General features: G+C 35.6%; 1 protein-coding gene across 2 annotated transcripts; it reads right to left on the bottom strand.

Moving 5' to 3' along the window:
* Positions 1-591: 591 nt before the first annotated feature.
* On the bottom strand, positions 592-18,203 carry Socs36E (Suppressor of cytokine signaling at 36E). Of its 2 annotated transcripts, none has more exons than XM_090407297.1 (2): positions 18,071-18,203; positions 592-3,071 (listed from the first exon to the last, which is right to left on the bottom strand). In XM_090407297.1, the coding sequence occupies exon 2, from the start codon at positions 2,951-2,953 to the stop codon at positions 1,709-1,711; it is 1,245 nt and encodes a 414-aa protein (XP_090263423.1). In that variant the 5' UTR covers positions 2,954-3,071; positions 18,071-18,203; the 3' UTR covers positions 592-1,708. The 2 variants fall into 2 exon arrangements, with proteins under 2 accessions (XP_090263423.1, XP_090263424.1); XM_090407298.1 differs by having other exon boundaries at positions 18,149-18,192.
* Between the last annotated feature and the right edge of the window lie 3,950 nt (positions 18,204-22,153).

Here is a 22,153-nt window from a genome sequence, read left to right as displayed (position 1 = left end):
ATATCGTACATCGACCAAAGATTTTCCCAAGCATCCATAATGCATATAGGTTTTCCTCAGAAATAACTGCAATAATTCATAATTTCTAGATATCAGAATAAGCGCAGCCTATAAGGCACACTTTTATATACTATTACTAGTTAACAGATCCCATACAAAAGTTGTAACAGCAAGAGATAAGAGTTTACTCTTGAAATTATGTGATTATAAGTATGTAGTAAAAAAAAAAAAAAAATTTATTACAATGCATAAATTACAGTACATACTCATATGCATTGTAATGAATTTTTTTTTTTTAATAATGCAATAGAAATGTCCCAAAAGTATAACTGGATTATTTTTTTTCTCCTTGAAAAATCTGTATCACAGAAAAAGTCCTAGTGAAGTTTCAAGTTCTATTTATTTTCTATGCTTTAAGAACGGTTTTTCTTTAAATCCTCAAATATTTTTTCTTTCCTTCAATTTTTGACAAATTTCTATTGGTTATGCTAGTATAACTTAAACAGATTAAAGTGACAAAATACTAACAATAATGCTCCATTATGATTTTATTCAAGACAGAACATTGTATTTGTATTAAGATATCTCACCCAAATGACTCTTGAATGGCAAAAATATAAACAAATATTTTCCTTTGTTTCAATGAAAAGAAGAACAGTAGGATGCCATCATGAAAGATATAAGGAACTTTATAATATATATATTTTTTTAAAATCCATTCACCGGGAACTACGTACCCTTGAGGATATTTATGTAAGAAAACTTTTTTTTTTGTCAAGAATGATTTTCCTTTTTTTTTTATTTTTATTTTTCTGTTTGCAAGATATGAAATACTACACTAACTGATACAAAAATTATAACTTAAGTACACTACCATTTTTTTAAGGCTCATGTGTGAGGGAAAACATATTTACAATAGTAACAACTATTTTCATGCTGCTAAATCCCTAAGAAAACAGATAAAACTAAGAAGTACTTATGATAAACCATATGAACATGGTTATATTAAACAGAAGCATTAATAAATTACAGCACTTACAGAGGTAGCAATTAAACACTTCATGATTAAAAAAAAACTCAAGATCTCTGAAGACAATTTTTCCATACTTTGCACACTAAACCACAACCATATTTAAATACTGAAACAACCAAGCAAAACTACCAGAAAAAAAAAAGCTAATATGCCAACTACCTTTAACCATAACTCTATTTAAGTATGCCATCTTATGTTTGCACAAACCATCATACAACCCAACTAGTTAATAGAAGAAAAATAAATAACTAAAACAAAAATAAATTCATGTCTATTTAAAAGCACAACCAATAAATATAAAAGCCTTCACCTGGTGTGTTCATACACAATTTTACAGCTTTCAATCCTCACATCTTTACATGAATATTCTAGTTTTGTACAATATTTGTCCTGTGAAATTAACGATTGCATAGTATCCCACATTTAAAATATTCAATTATATTTTTATTACCTGACTTCTATCATTTTATTATAATTGCATCACTGCAATATGAATAAAAATCATTATGCTGTTATAAAATAACAATTAGGCCTAATATAAATTCAAGGAAATTAAAAAAAAAAAATTAACATAACAGATGAACCAACCTAACAATGCATGAAATATGATCAAGACAAATTATTTATCCACCTATGCAGTCAATTAACTACTCAATGAACTTTGCACCAAAGTAATCAATGGTCAACTTCAAAATGACGAACCCTCACCCTCTGCTTATAATGATACTCTTTCAAGTAAGTTTTTAAGCTCTTGGGAAGCTGAAGTTTAGTAATACCATCATAAGTTACATGGCCACATATCACAGCACGACAGAGATGCTGCAATGAAAACGGGAATGTGCGATGAAGAGGAATGGTCAACATTGGCTCAAAAAACATACAACAACTTGGATCTTTATAATGTTCTATTAGACCACAAACAGTACTAGAAGCAAACACTCCTGGATCGTGAGAGTCAAAACTGAATTTATGATTCCATTGTTCAATACGAGCATGTAGTGAACGCCCATACCGCCGAAAACTGACTGAGAACAAATATTCTTCTTGAGCACTATCTCGGAGGAGAAATGTGCCTTCTGGCTTTTTTTCAAGCAATTTTTCTGCTTCATAGCGATCCATTTTCCCCCAATAAAAGCTGCAATTAGTGATTTCTAGGAGATCAGGAACAAGGCAATGGACATAATCTACTTGTGTATGAACAGCAGATAACTGAAATCCTTCTGTCCTCCTTTCACATATTTTAATAAACAGATCACGTGAGAGTGCCAAACTTTCCTCAAATCTTTCCAGGTAGGGATATGGAGCTGTAATTCTTAGATGATTTCCCAATGCCAAAGTGAGCTCAGATAACTGTAATTCACCAACATTTATCTCTGTTCTCGATGGTCTGTATCCAGGCGGTGGATCAACTCCTTCTTCAATCTCTTTTGCACGCTCCTGTCGTGCTCGTTCATCCCAATCATCAGCAGAGAAATATTCAGGATTTAGTCTGGAAAGATCTACTATTGATACAGTACTATTTTGGCTACTCTGATGTACATCACCTAGTGATTTTCTTCGGAAAGTCTGCTGAGAACAAGGATGTTTGGGTCTCATCATCTGATCTGGCAAATGTTCTTCTGTTCTTTGAAAACTAGTACATACACACTTGGAGCAGCCAGCTGGTTCACTATCTTCACCATCTGGACTTCGCCACAGCCTGCGACTAAACTTTGCCCAAACACCTTTTCTCTTCTTTGAAGAGTCCTTGCTTAACCCTTTCTGGAACCTGACAAAAGTGGTTTTGAGTTTTCTCCTGACACTTGGTTGCTGCTGCAACTCAGATGATGGTTCAGCATTACTACTAACAGCCCCTTCTTCAACTTGTTTATCATCTTTGTTGTCTTTGCCATCAGGTGAATTGTCATCTGGCTGTAACATGCTTTGATGTTATTGAGATAATGTCAAATGAAATATACATATACAACAAGTACACACTGCCAAAATGTGTGCTGCTGGAATTTATAATCAGCAATGATTACTTCACACTGAATATGTCCTGTAATGAAATATAAAATTCTTAGAAATACAAAAATCATATAACTTAAAATTGCTCAAATAACCAACAATTTCATAATAAACTTATTTAATACACAATTAAGAAAGCAAAGTAGTGAAAGTGGTATATAGAAGCAAATGCTTTTATACCAATATTGATATCAGCAATTGTGGACCAGTTAACACCAAGCCACTCCTCACAAAACTCAAGCCTTATAAAAATAACACAGCATTAGTTTACTGTTTTGTATCCCAGGTTATTTGTTAATATCATTTAAATGTGTCAGCTATACTACCCTGTAGCATGCACTTTCTGTCACACAGTATAGAACACTATACAGATACATGTGGTGTGCCTGCTTTTCCTAGTTCAAATATCATGATACAGCAAGAAAGGAGCAAGGCTTTATTCTAACCATGTGTTTTTTTTTTTATATAGGTATAGCTTAATATGACAGATAAAAGTATGTGGTATAAAATGAAAGGTGGATCTCACAAGTTTAACAATATGACTTATGTTTCATTATTAGTGTTTCCAATGACAATGTAACAGAATACTCTTGCTTCTTAATCTACTCTCACTTTATATGAAATATAAAGTGAGAGTAGATTCAACCCATTTCATGGGTTGAGTGATTAAAAATGAGTGCAGGTGTTCCTGTTGAGAGAGGGAGCAGGGCAGGGATTGAACCAATTACAAGAGAGAGGATACCAAACGAAGAGAAAGGTAGCAGCACTATATGGGGGATTCAATAATTAAGAGTGTGAATTCCAGGTAAAAAGATCAAGAAGATAACTGAGTTTTTAATGTTACAGAGGAAATTAGCAAAAGAAATTACCATAACAGCTAAAAACTGCTCGAATTGGGTAATGGAAGACTCGGTGACAGGATAAAAAATTATATTAACAGTGAATAAAGAGCCAGTATGAAAGCAGTGAGCTAAAAGCAAAAGCATCATCATCAAATTCCTGACACACACCCTCAAGAGGTATGCAGGATCTACAATTTTCCTCTAAATCAATCTGTTACCTGTCAAGACTCCAACATTATCAGATTATATATTTCTATCTTCTAAAGCAATTTTTACTGTATCAATCCATTTGTCTTGGTCTTCCTCTGTATCTTTTTCCTGCCAAACTGGCAGACAAGACTTGTTTTGATAATCTTTCCTCTCCCATTCTGTTTAAGTGACCATACCACCTGAGATTATAGCTCTGCTAACAATGTCAAGTTCTTTCCTAATATCCTCATTTTTAATATGATATTGCCATTGATGCCATTTGTTCATACCCCAAATCTTTCTCAGGACTCTCATATCTGCAGTCTCTAGTCTAGTCTGTGTTTTCTTTCTAACCCAGTTCTCAGATCCATAAGTTAAAATTGGTTTGAACACTGTCTATACAGCTAATTTAGTGTTTTGATTAAATTCTCTCTTATTCCATATAAGTTTATTTAGTCGACTTACTGCCATACCGGCTTTGTTGATTCTGTTGTTTATTTCCATATTTAATTTATCATCTTCACTAAAAATTGTGACCAGGTAACTGAAATGTTTTACTTGTTCTATAGGTTTTCCATTCACGATGAAGTTGATATTTTCAATGTTTCTGCCTATTTTCATTGTCTTTGTCTTGTTATTGCTGATTTTCATACCAAATGTATTACAATAGTTATTCAATTTAGTCAGGGACTCTTGCAGACTTGTACTACAAGAGGCACTGACTAAAAATAAACTTGGATTTATTTAACATCATCTGCATAAAATAAAGAGCTGGGATTAACGTTTCCAATTTTATATCAGGTTTAATACCACTTTACTTCATGATGTGATCCATATAAATAATGAATAATAGAGGGGAGATCATGTACATCCTTGTCTGACATCAGATTTAACATAAAGCCATCTTCCTGTACTTGCTTCAATTCTAACTGCTATTCAAATAATGACTTAAGTATTGCTTGATATAATGGGCAATTGACACCATACAACTATAGCATTTCAAATAGCTTCTCTCTTGACACATTGTCACATGCCTTTTCCAGATTTAAAAAAATTAAATACAGATCTCTGTTATATTCCATGATTTCTCAACTATTTGTCGTCAAGTGAAAATCTGATCCTGACAGCCTGTTTGGCCTGAATCCAGCTTGTTCTTCATCAAGCTTCCTTCTATAATCGTTCTCAACCGTTTCTCAAGTATACTTGCATCAATCTTAACATTCAGTAGAGAAATACTTCTGTAATTCTCACATTCAGTTCTATTTCCCTTTTTATATATGGGTACTATGAGAGTTCAACTCCAATCATCTGGAATTTGTTCCTCTGTCCAGGCCTTCTGAACTATGCAGTGCAGCCACTGTAAGATTTTTATACCTCCAAACATGAGCATTTCTGGTCAAATATCACCTATTTTAGCTGCCTTTCCACATTTTATAATAAATTAGTTTAATCCTTTATCCAAGTGTGTGGATAAAGGATTAAACTAAATTTATTATAGTCTGACCAAGTGAAAAATAAACTTTCGACATTTCAGGCTTTTGATGGTTTTTTCTACTTCAAGTAAGGATATGGATTCCTGTTTGCATGCCTGTTGAGTGTTTTTTTACCACTGTGCTGTCACTGATTGTTTCATTTAGTAATTTTTCAAAGTAATTACTCCATAACAAGGATACCTTTTTCTCAGTTTTCATGTCACCTTTATAGCATTCTTTCCTCGATTTCTGAGTTTTTCAACAACCTCCAGAATATTACCACTTTCTTGATATTTATTTTCTATGTTCTTATTAAAGTCTTCCCATGACTTTTGTTTAGCTAGTTTTAAAGTGTTTAGCTTTCTTATATTTGTCTCTGTATTCTTTAAGAGAACAAAAGCCGACTTATTTGCCAGGAACTTTTGATATGCTTTCTTCTTTTCCTTCACTGCCTCTTTAATTTCAGTGTCCACCATGGAGTTCTGATTTTTCTATCTTTACAGACAACCTCACCACATGCCTCTCTGGCTGAATCAATGTTTTCTTCAGGATTTGCCACTGAATCTCCAAGGTTTGGTTCCTGTTCTCAAACTCTTCGATAATCTTTGTGTATTTTAGTCTATAGTTCACATCTGGGAGCTGCTCAAGTTTTATTCACTTTAAAACTTATTTACATGTTCTTCAATTTTATTCTGCTCAAGATTGTGTGATCACTTCCAATTTCAAATCCTCTGTACACTCTAGTGTTCTGCATCAGTGAGAAAACATCATTATCAACAATAACATAGTCAATGAGACTTTTCTTATTCCTTGCCTCTTCTCTCCATGTTAATTTGTGCACATTTTTATGTTGGAATTGTGTTAGTAATAATCAGTCCATATCCTGAGCAGAAATCCAACAGGTATTTGCCATTATCATTAGCTTTCCTCTTTTCTCTAAATTCCAAAATATTTTTCTATGTCTGACAATCATTTCCTACTCTGCTATTTAGATCCCCAACAAGGACCAATTTTTCATTTTGTCACAATTGCTTTCTCTAAAGCCTCAAAAAATTCCTCCACTTCTGTGGGACCACAGGCACAAATAAGTCTCATTGTCCAGTTTCCCATTCTTATATTTATATATTTGCCCACATCACTCTACTTGATACTTGCTGCCATTCAAGAAGATTAGCCTCGCATTTAGTGTTGAATACTATAGCTGCTCCTTTTCCTCGATTGTCATTGCCTGAATTTAAGATTTTGTATTTATTGCTCAGAAAGATCTCACCAGTTTATGTCTCAGTCACCCCTATTACGTCAATCTAATACTTATCCAATTCCTCAGCTAGCTCCATTTCTTTGCCATTCAGGCAAAGAACTCTTATGTTGATGGTACCAATCTTGAACTCTGGTGATGTTGAGTTAGGGTGTATTTCAGGATTTGTTCCAGTAGCTGACTTTTTGCTGTTTGCCTTGGTTTCCTGGTGAAAACAACAGGGGCCTTGTTCAACTGGGCGGCACCCCAGCTGATATGAAATTCTGTCATGTTGTATCATAATTTTATTTGTGGTTTAAGTCAATAAGAATACAATTTGGTTGGTTAAATCCCAAATCGCAAGCACATCCTCATTCTGTATCCAGGTAACAGGGTGCACCTTCTCGTGGTACATTAGGTCAGAAGTCCTGGTCAGTTCTCTGCAATCCTTTAAATTCTACATGGAGGTTTCCTCTCAGTTATACAGCTTTGACCCTTAATTTTTTGTTAAATTTACTTTAACTTTATTTATTTCACAATGTGGATCACATTATGAAAGTGATGATCGTGTCCCCCCCCCATCTTACACTTAATTTACACTAAGTGCAGATATTAATATCATTATCTTATGGATGATAGTATACAATTAAATGAATAAAGTACAAGTCTTCAAGATTCCTTAAGTGAACTGAATAACTGTTGTAACAAAGTTGTGATGCAGATTAGCAATAAAAAAAAAAAAGATTACACGTAAAAATAACAACTGCATCCTGAATATGTAAACTTATTAAAACAAGTAAATATTTCAGCTATTTCAATGCAATTTTAGTGAAGGCAGCCAATTATATATGAAAACAGACAACATAAAAAGTAAAGCTGATATAGTGACTAGTCAACCGAATCAAAATATATGGAATAAGAGAGAAATTAGTCAAACACTAAACACATCATATCAAAAATGAAGATATTAGGAAGGAACTTATTTTCTTGACCTGCATGATATCACAAGACTCATTATGGGAGATCGACACTAGTCGGTGCAAAATCTACTTCAATAATGAAATACCGGAGGAAAACTGAAGTAAAATACTTTATTAGCATACAATTCTAAAATTCTACAATTCTAAAAAGTGCCACCTAGCTAATGTAAGATAACACTGGATAAATAAAAATAAAAAACAGTAAATTTACTAACTTATTTAAAAAAAAAAACACTATATATTTAGACAAAATAAAGTTAGGAAAGATTAGCTGATATAAAGCTAATAGTATACAATGGTCTATGTCTCTCCCACAAAGGAGACAGATATAGACCATCAGATCTGTTTAAGTTAGGAGAATGAAGTAAAGTTTCACATGCTTCTTTATAAAGGTTTCATGAGAAACTGACTTTTATAAAGAACTATTGTCTTTTTCCAATGGACTCTATGTCCAGTGTTGATAGCATGCTCTGCAAGTCCAGACTGTTCTATTCAGGCTCAAAGTATTTAATATAAGACTTGGGTTATTCTAGCTGAATAAAAGCAGATCTTTCTGTTTGTCCAAAATAAGTAACCCACAAGAGCAAGGAATCTTGTAGTTGCCTTGATAATTAAGAGGTAGAAGCTTGTCCTTAGGAGAAACGAGAAAGGTGGAGATTTTTCTGATGGAGTAAAAGGCAACAAAAATATTCAGTGGTTTTAAAACTTTTGCTATGTGTTCATTAATGCTTTGCATATAAGGGATAGGAATGCAAGTTATTTCTTCTTTATTTGAAGAGGTAGAGATACCATACCAGATTTCAGACTGATACTATTCAGGCTCAAAGTATTTAATATAAGACTTGGGTTATTCTAGCTGAATAAAAGCAGATCTTTCTGTGACATTCAAATTGCTGAAAGGTTTCTATAGGATTAATTCAGAGGATATTTTTGAGAACAGGACTGGTAATGGGAGGACTAGGGAACATCCAATAGAAGCTGGACAAGAGTGTGGTTAGTAAGAGTGTTAGAGCTGGGTTTTTTACTTTTAGAGTGGTGAATGAGTGGAATAAGCTGCCTGAGTCTGTTGTGGGTGTTATGACAGTGAATGAGTTCAAGGTAAAGTATGATAGATACTGTGTGAATGTCAAATAGTTGTGATGGACATGATGTTTAGAGCCTCCCTCAATAAGTCTAAGGACTCCTTGGAGTCGCCATAATAATAACTGTTAAAAGCTCTTTTGATGAAAGAGTCATTAACCCATTACATAAAAAGGTGGAATTAATATGTTGTGATTATTTCTGTTACAGTTCTTGTGAAGAACATAAGGAGTAGGCCCAATGAACTAATGTTTTAATAGTTCCAACCTTGTGACTTTGATGGTGATGAGATTCAGCATGGATATAATGGTCTGTATGAGTCTTTTTAAAAAAAAAATTGAGAAATGTAGGCTACCATCTGGTTAATGAAGAATTAAAAAGATCTAAAAAGGTTAACTGCTTATTTACTACTATTTCTAGGATGAATTGGATCCTGAGATGAAGTGCATTTAATTTAGAAAGAAACTGCTGTAAATCAAAAGAGCCATTCCAGATTGCAAAAATATCATCCACATGATATTTGAACCAGTGATATCTGATATTTGTGATGCAGGAAACCTTGTTAACGTGATTAATTAATGTGCACTAAGCGAAATTGCATTAAGTGAATACAATAAACAATAGGAATAATTATAATTCATCCATCAGTTAATATAAATTTGAAAAAAAAAAAAAAAAAAAAAATTATAAGCTATATAAGAGGATAAAATCAAAGTTAATAAAAATCAATTGCTAAAATTTTTAATTAATGTCTAAACATTTGATTGAGCTACTTTTTTACAAAAAAAAAATAAGTAAAGATGTCTGAATAGCACTTGATTTTTTCATGTTGTCATGCAATTGCTGGCAATCGCTTTATCTAGATTTTAGCAGACTTCAAAGCTTCGTTCCATATCAGGATCAATCAAAATTTCCTTAGCATGCTGAATGTGATTAAGCATGAACAAGAAGAGAATGTTATGATTAAGAAGCTAACAGCTCAAGTTCTTTTGCAGTTAGCTTCTTAGTCATAACATTCTGTTCTTGTTCACACTCCTTTACTTCTTCATATGGATGCAGTTCTTCTAGTAGAAAGAGATCATTCTTGCTTTTCTGAATGGGAATCGAGCAAGTTTCTCACATCTTCATTATCCAGTTCATTAAATCCAAGTTCTTTTCCAATTGTGCTGATTTCTTTAATAATGTTAGATCTTGGATTCCGTGCATGATAAACTAACATAGGCTTGAGTTTTAAAGTCACCTGCATTGTCTCCTAATAAACACTTAAGATGATCTTTAGATATTTTGTATACTAGTTGAGATGCTTCCGTTTCAGCAAGGAAAGTTTATGTAAAGCCTTATAGGTACCCAAATCGCATTAACTGATTAATCAATCGCTTGAAGAGGGAAACAGTATCATTTCACTCAATTGTGCTGACCACTGCGAATATCAAATTCATGTTAAGCGAGGTTTTCCTGTATTTGATATCTTTCTGGAAGAAACCAGTGGTTAAATTCTAAACGAATAAGCTCTGGGGCCCTTAAAGTAAAGTTCATAAATGTAAGGATATTGCTAGATTGTCACAACATTTTTTTAAATTTAATTTATTTATTTATTCTGGTGGAGTTAAAGGCATCAGGCCTTCTCTTCCACACCACCAGAAACAACACCACAATCAAATAGGTTAACAATGAAGGAAATTATTCTTGAAATAATTCAATGGTGTCAGATAAAGGAAAATTAGTAAACTAATGTTTACCCCACCTACAAATTTCATAGTTGGGGTTATGCACTCTGATAAGAGACATTTATTGTGCATTCACATTCACCACATTCACACCCAACTGCTCAGCAGAGAGTGTAGTGTGGTTCATCACCCCATAACACAGTTTTCCAAGCTTCCACATCTCACTGTACATGTTCTTTGCAACAATGAAGATGACAATGCACATTAGTTCAGGTTATGCGTGGCTTGCATATTGCAGTCCTACCATGGAAACCTATGTTGCAAGCCTCACTTTTGAATGTTTTTGTGCAGATTTGTGTTCCAGTTGATGCTCAGAACTTCACATTCAGTGTCATCCAACAAATGGCAGTTTTTACATATTATCCTCTGTAGCACCATATGGTCATGTTCCATGAGTGTGGTGGGTCGTCCACTGTGGGTAGCACCTGCTGTTGACTTCCTGCACTTCCATCTCAGTATGGTATCATCTGCTGACCTGGTTGTTGACCTGGGATGGCCCAATTTCTCAACAATTGCCAAACAGATAGGCCTGCAATATGGCATCCTATGACAATGCCATCTTCAAATTCTGTTTATTCCCTTCTCGAAGCCATTTCACTAGGACACACTATGCATCCAGGTCCACACAACTGCACGCTACGGAAGCATGTCAAGGTAGGAGGAAAAATTTACAATATCAATTTATTCTAAAAAAGTTCATTAAAAAATGCATAATTTGGCAAAAATTAAATTTCTCCACTTTTTTAAAAAATTTTGCTTTAAATTCTTTGTGTATTTATTTAGAGCTGGTCCACTCTCTCTCTTAATGCCTCTGCACTGTAGAAAAACCAAGTGTTAGTTTTTTTCTATCCTCTGAATCCAGATTGTTAAATGACATTGCATTTCTTCGATGAAATTCTGTTGTTCAGAATTATTGCAAGTATAATCACAATGTTTTTTTTTTTTGTTAGTCTTTTAAAATTACTGACAACTGCTGGAACAATTGACATTATAAACACAACCAGTTGAAGCAAACAATTCTTCATTTTCAGAATGCTTATATATGCATTTTAGTTTCTACTGAAATTAACTGTTTACCATTTTTAGCACTTGTCTCCATTTATATTCCATACCGAAATATTATTATTATTATTATTGTGATTCCTCCATGAGTCTTTGGACTCCCTGGAGGTGTGCCAACAGCATCGAACAACTGATCTTCTTCCAACTACTAACTGCGCTCAAACTTGCTTAACTTTTTGCATGAGCCATTAGTAGCAGAGGTTCTACCAATCGACCAACCGTTGCTGGCAAATATGGAAATATTGGTATTAAAACTTGGTCTTTGTAATGACTATTGTTAACCTTCCATGATGAGCCTTGCAACTCCATGGACATCAAGAAAATGCTAACAATAAATAGAACAGTAACATAAATATGCAAAGTCATCTTTATCTGTTATCTTTCACTCTCCTTAACAGCCTTATGACATCCCTCCTTACATTCTTCTTGTTACCAGTCAGATCATTTGTGCCAACTACCAACTCTTTTGCTCATGTACTCCTCTTATCCAATGCTTGAACCACACTGCTCATTCTACCTCCCAGAAAACAGACTTTGTGCCCCTTTTCATCTACCACATCTCTTATATTGAATCTCCATATACTGTTACTCTCAAATCATTCAATATTTCTTTCAAATCTTTCATCCCATTCTTCCTCATATTCCCATACAAATCCGTAATTCTCCTCAGTTCATTCTAACCTCTTGCCTCATCTTTGCTAACTCTGCATTCATATCTTGAATTAGACTTTCAGTGCCATTTATGCAAAATGCATTTTCACTACCTTGCACATTTGCTATCTTACCACTCGCCACCACCACTAACTTGCTGCCAGCTCTCATGCTGCTAACTTGCCGTCATCTTATGCATACTATCTTACCAATCAACATTGCTAACTCATCGCCACTTTCGCCAACTGTCATACCATTACTGCTCAAGAACTCAGCTATATCGTTTACCAGCTACCGCTTACATTTAACAATATCTCAATCCATAAGTATGCTGCACCTCTTACACACTCAATCTCTCTCTCTCTCATTTTTCCTCTCCACATAAATACCTTAAATCACACATACCCCATTCATGGCACACCATTTTTGAAAAATCCATGCTACTTGCATTTGTCTTTTCTGCTATCTTGTTTCACTTGTAGAGTAGAAAGGGACAAATGATGCCAAGAAGGCAGCTTTATCTTTAGTAATTTAGCAATACTGCCATCTGGCTGAGTTCATTTCCTGTTCATCTGTTCTCTCAACCAGGAACCAGAAGGCACAACTGCTGTTGGCCTAGACAGCAAGCTTTCTACATTTAGCCCTGTTAATGAAGCTTATGAACTATGAATTAACATGGGGTTCTTAACTCAAGCCTTGTGATAAGCTGTTTCATTTCTTAGATATCCTGGCATACCTCCTGGAAAATCATGGCTTGGATATCAAGTTGGAATATTGAAAAGAGTGAAGAATGAATGCTCTAATTAAACATGGACAATTTCTATAACAAGATCATAAGTATCTGAATCCAGAGAACAGAAATGGTAGCCTGTCCATGGAAAGGAAGAGAAAAGTTTCAGAGATTTCCTATTGGTGTTATAGTGTCAAATGATAAAGAGGACATTTCACTGGAAATTTTTTTTTATTTTTTTTTTATTTTTATGTTGGGCCCATATACAGGAGGTTGGCTGGTCAACCTATAGTACGTTAGTACTGTATATGGGTTGTGAAAAGAGAAACTTATTTACATTTGATTTGAATGCCTGTATGTTGTATTCCTTGGGAAATACATTAGGGAGAAGACTGTTCCACAGTACTGCAGTAGCAGAGATGAATGAGGAGGAGAAGAAACTTGTTCTGTGAATTTCGAGGTGTACTGTAAAAGGATGTTGGGCGGCAGCTGTATATGTTCCAATGGGCTTGGTACAGGGTGGGGGAATTATTGATGCTGTTTCAGATGAACCTTTCCTGTGAAAGTATTTAGAGAATATACAGATTGCAGAGGCCAAGCATCTATGAGAAAGTGGGGGGAGCGAGTTGGTAAGGGATGGGTCATTTATTAGTCAAATTGCTTTCCTCTGTATTGAGTCAAGCATTTTGAGGGAGCTTTTTGGAGCCCCACTCCAGATGTGAGAGCAGTATTCGAGAGCTGGGCGGATTTGTGACTTGTATAGTGTTAACAGCTGTTTAGAGGTGAAGTAGCATCTTGAATGAAAGAGAAAACCTAGTTTTTTGGAAGCTGAGGATGCAATGGTTGTGATACGTTTATGCCAGGAGAGGCTTGATGTCAAGGTAATTCCGAGAAGAGAAATTTCGTCTTGTCTGTGCATTTCAGTGTTATCAAAAACAATGCTGGGGGAAAATGGTTCTTTTTTGTGAGAAAAAAGACAGAACTGGGTTTTACTAGCGTTGAAGTTGACAAGGTTGTCTGAGCCCCATCGGAGGATGGCTTGGAGGTGGAATTAAGGGCAGTGGTGGTTGATGTTCTGTGGATTGAAGTGAGTTGTGTAGGGTAGGGTTTGTCAAATGAAAGGGAGGAATGTAGTGTGCTGTCATCTGCAAAACTGTGTATTGGGTTAGAGGTAAACTGAAGTAGATCATTGATATATAGAAGAAAGAGGGTCGGTGAGGGAACTGAACCTTGAGGGACCCCGGCATTAGTTGGATGGTGAGAGGATAGGGAGCAGTCTACCATCACACATAGTATGCATCCAGACAGGAAGCTGCCAATCCATCTGCAGAAGTCCTGAGGCAGTCCAAATGATGGGAGTTTGCTTAGTAAGCCTTTGTGCCGGACTCGGTCAAAGGTTTCGGAGATATCAAGTGCAACTACTTGGGAATCGCCAAATTTCTCCATAGCACTTGTCCAGTGATGGGTGATGTACAAGAGTTGATCTCCTATTGAACGGCTTTGGCGGAATCCGTACTGGCGGTCGTTTAATAGCCAGGTACCTTCAAGGTAGATTAGGATTTGACAATTTTCTCCATTACTTTAGATAGGACTGAAGTGAGTGAGATAGGGTGGTAGTTAGATGGCAGTGATTTGTCACCCTTTTTTAGGAATGGGTTGAATATAAGCCAGTTTCCAGGTTTTGGGATATATACCAGTGGAGTAAGAGAGTGTGTACAGGTGACATAGGATAGGAGTTAGTTCAGAAGCACAGACCTTCAGAATAATTGGAGGAATTCCGTGGAATAGCAAATACCTTGTCTTCTCTTAGAGCCTGTTCAGTGGAAGTGGAAAAAGGGAGCCAGTTGGCATTGTGGATATTAAAACGTCATCAAGAAAGATGCCTTTATTATTAGGGTAGTTAGACTGCAGGAAATAAAGTGTCATGTTGTCAGTATGAAACTTGATTTCCTATCAAGATAAGATGTCAGTATGAGTTTCACAATTGGGGGAGTATCAGAGACAGTAAATATTATTATTATTACAAATTTCAACAATTATTATTATCTGAGAATTCCAAGGATCTCTTTAAGCAAAAAAAAAATAATAATAAATAAATAAAAAAAAATAGAGAGAGAGAGAGAAGATTCAAGATTAAGCATTCTCTGACAAGGAATATCACACAAAAGCACATGTACCATCCTTGTGGTATAAGGTATTATACAGGAAAAACAGATACTACAAACAGATCAATTAACCCACAAGATGCCCATTTATCAATTTGGAAAACAATTCAAATATGTGTAATTTGAACCATTAAGATCTGCTGTCAATATGCTGAAGCAGCAATTTTGGTTTGATCAAAAACAGATTGAATTTGGATGTCTGAAAGTGATGGTGCACTTCATTTAAAATGTCACTAATACTCATGAATTTTGGGAAAAATTGTCTTCTTTTTTTTTTTTTTTTTTTTTTGTAAAGAATGGTTTATTTTAATCGCAGTGATACTATTTTGGTTTACTCTCGAGTTGGCAGTTCAGAGATGAAGAGAAAAAGAGCAGGGGGAAACATACTGTGGGAGTGGATTTTTCCATACAGAAAGCATTCAGTTTCTACTCCACTGATGAATTTCACTGCCCAGTGCAAGGCTAATCAATGGTTATCAGAGGCTTGAAGTAGTTTGAAGAGAAACTGTTTCTAGTTGGACAGGGATCAATCGTTCGATGCTGTTGGCACAGTCTCCCTCGATGAGTCTTTGGACTCCCTGGAGATGTCACATAATAATAAGTATTAGTACTATTTGTAAATTCTACGCACAAAAGGCTGTAACATATTTTAATGACCTGAATTTATTAAAAAAAAACTTCTCAACCCAAAGTGAAAAAAAAGCATTACACTTGGTTAGAATGTGAAACAACTGCACCACAAAAGAACAGCTAAAACATTCAGGACTTTCTCCACTAATCTATTTTCAATATCAGCCTGGTTGGCCGAGTGGTTAGTGTATCCACTCTCTAAGCAAGAGGCTAAGAGTTCAAATCCCACTATGGGCATGGATGTTTGTGATTGTCTTTAGGTGGAAGATGAATGCGAGAACACTGTCCCCCACTTGGATGCTTGAAATAGTTCCATGTTTGGTCTCTAGAGCAGGGTTTCCAGGGGGAATTATTGATGCTAGTTTCAGATGAACCTTTCTCATTAAAGTATTTATAGAATATACAGATTGAATAGAATATTCTATAAATATGTAAGTATATTCTATAAATACACAAATATATATATATATATATATATATAAAATCAACAAAAAATCCTCAGCTCTCACAGTAAATATGTACTATAGGTTTACAAATAACCTTTCATGGGTGAGACCAACATTTAAAAAAAAAAAAAAAAAAAAAAAATGCAATCTTACATGATATAGGTACAAATTCAGAAATCACTAATTCATATGTGCATGTGTATAATATATATATATATATATAGTACTTGCATGGTATCTGACTTGACATTACAAGAAGAAAACTTATGGCCGGATGAATTGACATGATGCCAGTTCAATAATTTAAAAAATGTGGTCAGACAACATACCGTATGCAGATTTTGCATAGATGATATTATTTCTATGTGACACCTCCAAGGACTCATCGTATGGGGGCTACTGCTCTCCACACAACCATCCACATTATTTAATCCTCCATCTACACAACCTACTGCCCTGCAACAACACATTTTGTCTGTAAATTACATGTCTTCTCTGGCTGATTTACATATATGTAGAATGAAAAAACCAGCTTCCAGGAGAAAAAAATCCTGTGAATTGTATATGAGAATGGCTAACTCCCACTCAACTGAAAAAGTTCATTTCTTGTAATCAGAGGAACCTTTAAATTCCTCTGATCATAACAAGAATTGAACTCGGGTCTTTTCCAATCAAAAGGCACGATAATACAGCGTTCATGCAATTGCACTATGGAAGCACTGATCACATTAAAAATATCAGAGCTACAAATTGCACAAAGAGTGTATTACCAAAATTGTTTTCTGAATAAGAACTGTATATCTCTGAAATATCTGGATGCTCTCTCTCTCTCTCTCTATATATATATATATACACACACAAACACACAGATGAACATGCGTTATCATGCTTTTTTTTTCTCCCACTCCTTGTCGGAGACATTGCATTTACCACAGCTTGGTTAATATTATTATTACTATTATTATTATGTGACACCTCCAGGGAGTCCAAAGACTCATCGAGGGAGAGTGTGCCAACAGCATTGAATGATTAAACCCTTTCCAACTACTAACCACACTCAAATTTGCTTAACTTTTTGCTGTGCCATTAGAAACAGAGGCTCTACCAATCGACCACCATTTGCTGGCATATATAAATGGAAATAACCGAAATTTGGCACAGTGAGCAATAACCGTACTACACGCCATACTAATAACTTAAAAAAAAAACTTTAATTATTACAATGGCCATCTTTATAGCGAAGTAGAACAAAATGTGTTCACTAAATCGGGAGAAAAATATAACACGTTAAAGGTGAAAAAAAAATAATAAAATAAAAACCGTAACATCTATGCAATATCGCTTGTGTTTAATTGAAAAATCATAAAAAAAAAAGGTCGGGGAAAAAAAATTACCTCCTCGTTCAAGCAGTAGATTTGGAAATAGTATAACGGGAGGATGGGACATAACATAGTAGAGAAAAGTGCTACACAAATATATTTATGTTTCAATAAATCTTGGAACATGAAACAGCATAAGCATTTAGGTATCGGTTTACTGAAACTGGATTCTAAGTATAAGGCAAATGTCTTAAGTTAATTTATAATGAGGAAGGTACATCTATATATTAAATATATATACCAGTTTACTAGAAAAATCCCAAATTGTAATTTTGTAACTCAGATGGGTAGAACGTCCATTATACAAAATATTTCATTAAATGACCTACGTTTTCCACATAAAACGTTAGGCCTAATCTAATAACTTATTGGAATTATATAGTTAAATGGTACACTTGCATCATGTTAACAGTATAATACAAAGAATTTAAAACCCTTACCTTCCGAATAATAATAATTATCCGCTAGTTAGGATATCATTAATTTACAATAATGGGAATAAATGCAAAAATGCTAACCTAACATTAGTCTATACGTATAACTTCCCGTTCGCCATTATAACCTCACTCACATAACTACTCCATTTTGGAAAACCGGAAGCAGCTTTCGAAGTTATTATTATTATTTGAGCTGCAAGACCAGAGACGAATCTAGGCTGCAAAATGTTTATTACGCTTTTGACATTTTTGATATATTAATACATTTGCTTTAATTTTAGATTAATTTATTCAATAACATTTATTTCTGAATTTGTATTATTATAGTTTATTATATTAAAAAAAAACCAGGTAAAGCCTCTTTATTCCCGTACAGGGAGTAGGCGAGGAATAATAATAAAATATTATTATTATGTGACATTCTAGGGAGTCCAAAGACTCATCGAGGGAGAATGCGCCAACACCATCGAACGATTGCTCTCCTTCTAACTACTAACCAGCTTAACTTTTTGCGAGCCATTAGTAGCAGAGGCTCTACCAATATATTATATTATTATTTATTATATTATTATGTGAAGGATAGATCATGCCTCAGTAACTTGCTCACGTTTAATAATACAGTGACGGCTGAACTGGATAAGGGTAATGGGTTTTCAGTGATTCTACTGGACCTTGCCAAGGCCTTTGATAGGATACCACATGGAACTCTAATCAGTACACTGGAACAGATGGGGATGGATATAGGGTTAGTGAGATGGATAGGAGGGTGGTTGATGGAGAGATATCAGAGAGTAGTTGATTCAGGAGTTGAGTCCAAAAGAAGGCCTGTTACTAGTTGTGCCACATGGTTCTGTTCTTGGACCACTGCCATTTAATTTTTTCATTAATGGCATAGGAAAGGATATAAGAGGAACTGTTCATTTATTTGCTGATGATGCAAAGTTAGGTAGAGCAATAGTGAATCCACATGATGTCAAAATTTTGCAGGATGATTTGGATAGATTGGCAGTCTGGGCTAATGAGAACGGATGTCAGTTTAATGTAGTAAAGTGTAAGGTTATGCATTTTGGGGTGAAAAAATTAGTATCAGTATATCACATTGGTGGAACTGTACTCCAGGAGGTTGACGAAGCCAGAGATTTGCGTGTGTTGGTGGATAGGTTATGGCACATTACTGGTGACATAATTTTGTTTGTCTAATTTTGCTGGCAAAAGGATCCAACAACAGTCAGGGGGAAAAAAGGAAAGAAAAACATTATAATAATTTCAAATCGTTTTGCCAATAAAATGAATAAAAGGAACAAAAAAATTTCAATTATCTAGTCTTGAACCTAAAACATCTCTAGGTAAAATTCAAACGTCGCGAGCGAACGTGTTTGTGAGCACGGCAGAAGAATACGCCGTTACGGGGCTTTTGTTTGGAAGAGGTGGCGTCGCTTGGTTCCCAGCATACACTCTTTGGGTCCGCATGCATTGTTTACATCTGCTCTCTCTCACTTTTGGATTGGTGTTTAAGAGTCTGCCTTACGTTTGGCTCCCAAAAGTAAGGCAGACTCTTCCAGTGGCACTGTGTCGAAGAAAAGGAAAGCCATTACATTAGAAGTGAAATTAGACAAAAGGGGGAGAAACGCGAACGAGCATCGGCCGCGTGTTAAACTTAAGTCGTACCACAGTCGAGACTATTATCAAGGATAAAGTTCGCATCCTTGAACACGTGAAAGATTGGCGGATTGGAAAGGATTCTCATTTTAATGTTCTTTTTTTATTACAGTTTCATTTATGTCATTTTTCTCTATTATTATTATTATTATTATTATTATTATTATTATTATTACTATTATTATTTCGGACAACTCCAAGGAGTCGACAGACCTAACTCCCTATCCACCAACACTCCCAAATCCCTGGCTTCATCAATCTCCTGGAGTACGGTTCCACCAATGTGATATACTGCTGCTAATCTTTTCACTCCAAAATGCATAAACGTACACTTTGCCACATTAAATTGAAATCCATTTTCCTTAGCCTAGTCCTCCAAATCATCCTGCAAAATTTTGACATCCTGTGCACTCTTGCTCTACCCAACTTTGCATCATCAGCAAGCAAGTGAACACTTCCTCTCAGATCCTTTCCTATATCGTTAATTAACAAATTGAAAAGCAGTGGTCCAAGAACAGAACCCTGTTGGCACCCCACTAGTCACAAGCCGTCTTTTGGACTCCACTCCTGAATAAACCACTCTCTGGTAACTCTCCATCAACTACCCTCGCATCCATCTCACCAACCCTATATCCATCCCCATCTGCTCCAGTTTACAGAGTTCCATGTGGTATTCTATCAAGGCTTGGCAAGGTCCAGTAGAATCACTGAAAACCCATTACCTTTATCCAGTTCAGTCGTCACTGTGTTATAAAACGGGAGCAAATTACTGAGGCATGATCTACCCTTCACAAAACCATGTTGTCCCCCATACAGTATCCCATTTTCATCTATCCACTCCTGTATTCTTCTCCTGACTAGATTCTCCAAGACCCTGACAACGATTCCTGCTATGCTAATCGGTTGGTAATTTACAACAGCAGTCATGGAGCCTCCTTTATGCAGTGGAACTATTTCCCCCTCTTTCCACCCCCTCGGGAATAACCCAGACCCGAGACTCAGATTAAATAACATTATCAAGGATACTGACAATTCTTTAGCCGCTTCACGTACTACACGAGCTGGTATACCATCCAATCCCACAGATGTATTGATATTGAGGTCTTGCAATAGACCATTCAACTCCACTTCATTCACCACAATTCCCATATAAACTTTTGGTTCATTCATTTCTGCAATGTCACCACCTGAATGATATACTCTTGCAAAGTGCTCGTTCAGTAATTCAACTATATCAACTGATTCGGTTACCTCCCTACCATCGGCATTCTTTAAAATCATTCTGCCATATATATTTTTTCTTTTACTTGCAACATATCGAAAAAACTGTTTAGGATTGTCTTTAGCCTGCATGGCCAATGTTCTTTCGTAATCCTTTTTTGCTTTTCTTATCACACTCATTACCCTTCTGGCCTGCGCTTTATACCGTTCATGTGCCTGCCAGTCACCTTTCTCCTTAAATTCCCTCCGTAGTTTTCTTTTTTTTGCAGCTCAAGCTTAATGGTGTTGTTCATCCATTTAACTCCTAGTTGATTTATTATTCGGACTCTAGGTATACAGTCAGCCATTGCTTCATGCAAACAACACTTCTTAACCGCTTCCCATGCACTGTCAACTTCTAGCCCTTGCAGTTGTACATGCCATGGCACTGTACCAATCAATCTCCTAAGCTTGTCATACTTACTAGCCCGATACTTCCACATGTACCCTGTCTTAATTGTAAATTCCAAACCTTTAGCCACCTCCCAAGTCAAGACCCTATGATCACCCTCACCAATTGGTGTCAACGTGGTCATATTCGTTATAGCCAAATTCTCAGATGCAATTACTAGATCAAGCACTCTCTGATCCCTAATATTTTCCATTACATGCTGTTGCAGATAGTTATCCCTTAATAACCGCATAAAATCCAATTCCTTCCTCCCATGTGTCCTCTCCTCCTTCCCTCCTTCCAATCAATGTTACCATAGTTGAAATCTCCCATAATAATTACCCTCCTTCCACTCATTTCTTCTATTTGCTAAGGCATACTATCTCCACCATCTATTTCATCACCTGGTCTATAGCAGCACCCAACTGTATATTTAGTTCTGCTAGATACAATCTCACACCAAATAGCCTCAAATGTGCTCTTTTCTCTATCCTGCAGTTCCACTTCTATACTTCTTGGCTGTAGCTCATCCGCTATCATCAATAACACACCTCTCCCCATTTTATTCTCCCTGTCTCTCCTGAACACACCATACCCCTCACATTCAATCGCACTAGCTGTGTCATCTTCTGTCAGCCATGTTTTCCTAATGCCAATAACCTGTGGTCTGGAAGTGCCAACCAAGGCCAAAAATTCTTCCTTCTTGTTCCTAATACTTCTGGTATTTGTATACGTGAATTGCAGAAGCCGATTTGTCCCATCCCCATGTTGATGCC

The sequence above is a fragment of the Typopeltis vanoorti genome, chromosome 17 (genome assembly GCF_054136105.1).
Source record: "Typopeltis vanoorti isolate ZY-2024b chromosome 17, IOZ_Tvanoo_1.0, whole genome shotgun sequence".
Classification (NCBI taxonomy): Eukaryota; Metazoa; Arthropoda; class Arachnida; order Uropygi; family Thelyphonidae; genus Typopeltis; species Typopeltis vanoorti.
The sequence above is the reverse complement of the archived record's forward strand: the minus strand, read 5'-3'. Positions and strand labels throughout refer to the sequence as shown.

What these genes read in the sequence shown, in the direction of transcription:
- Socs36E (XM_090407297.1), bottom strand. Translation starts at nt 2,953, where the DNA reads ATGTTACAGCCAGATGACAATTCACCTGATGGCAAAGACAACAAAGAT.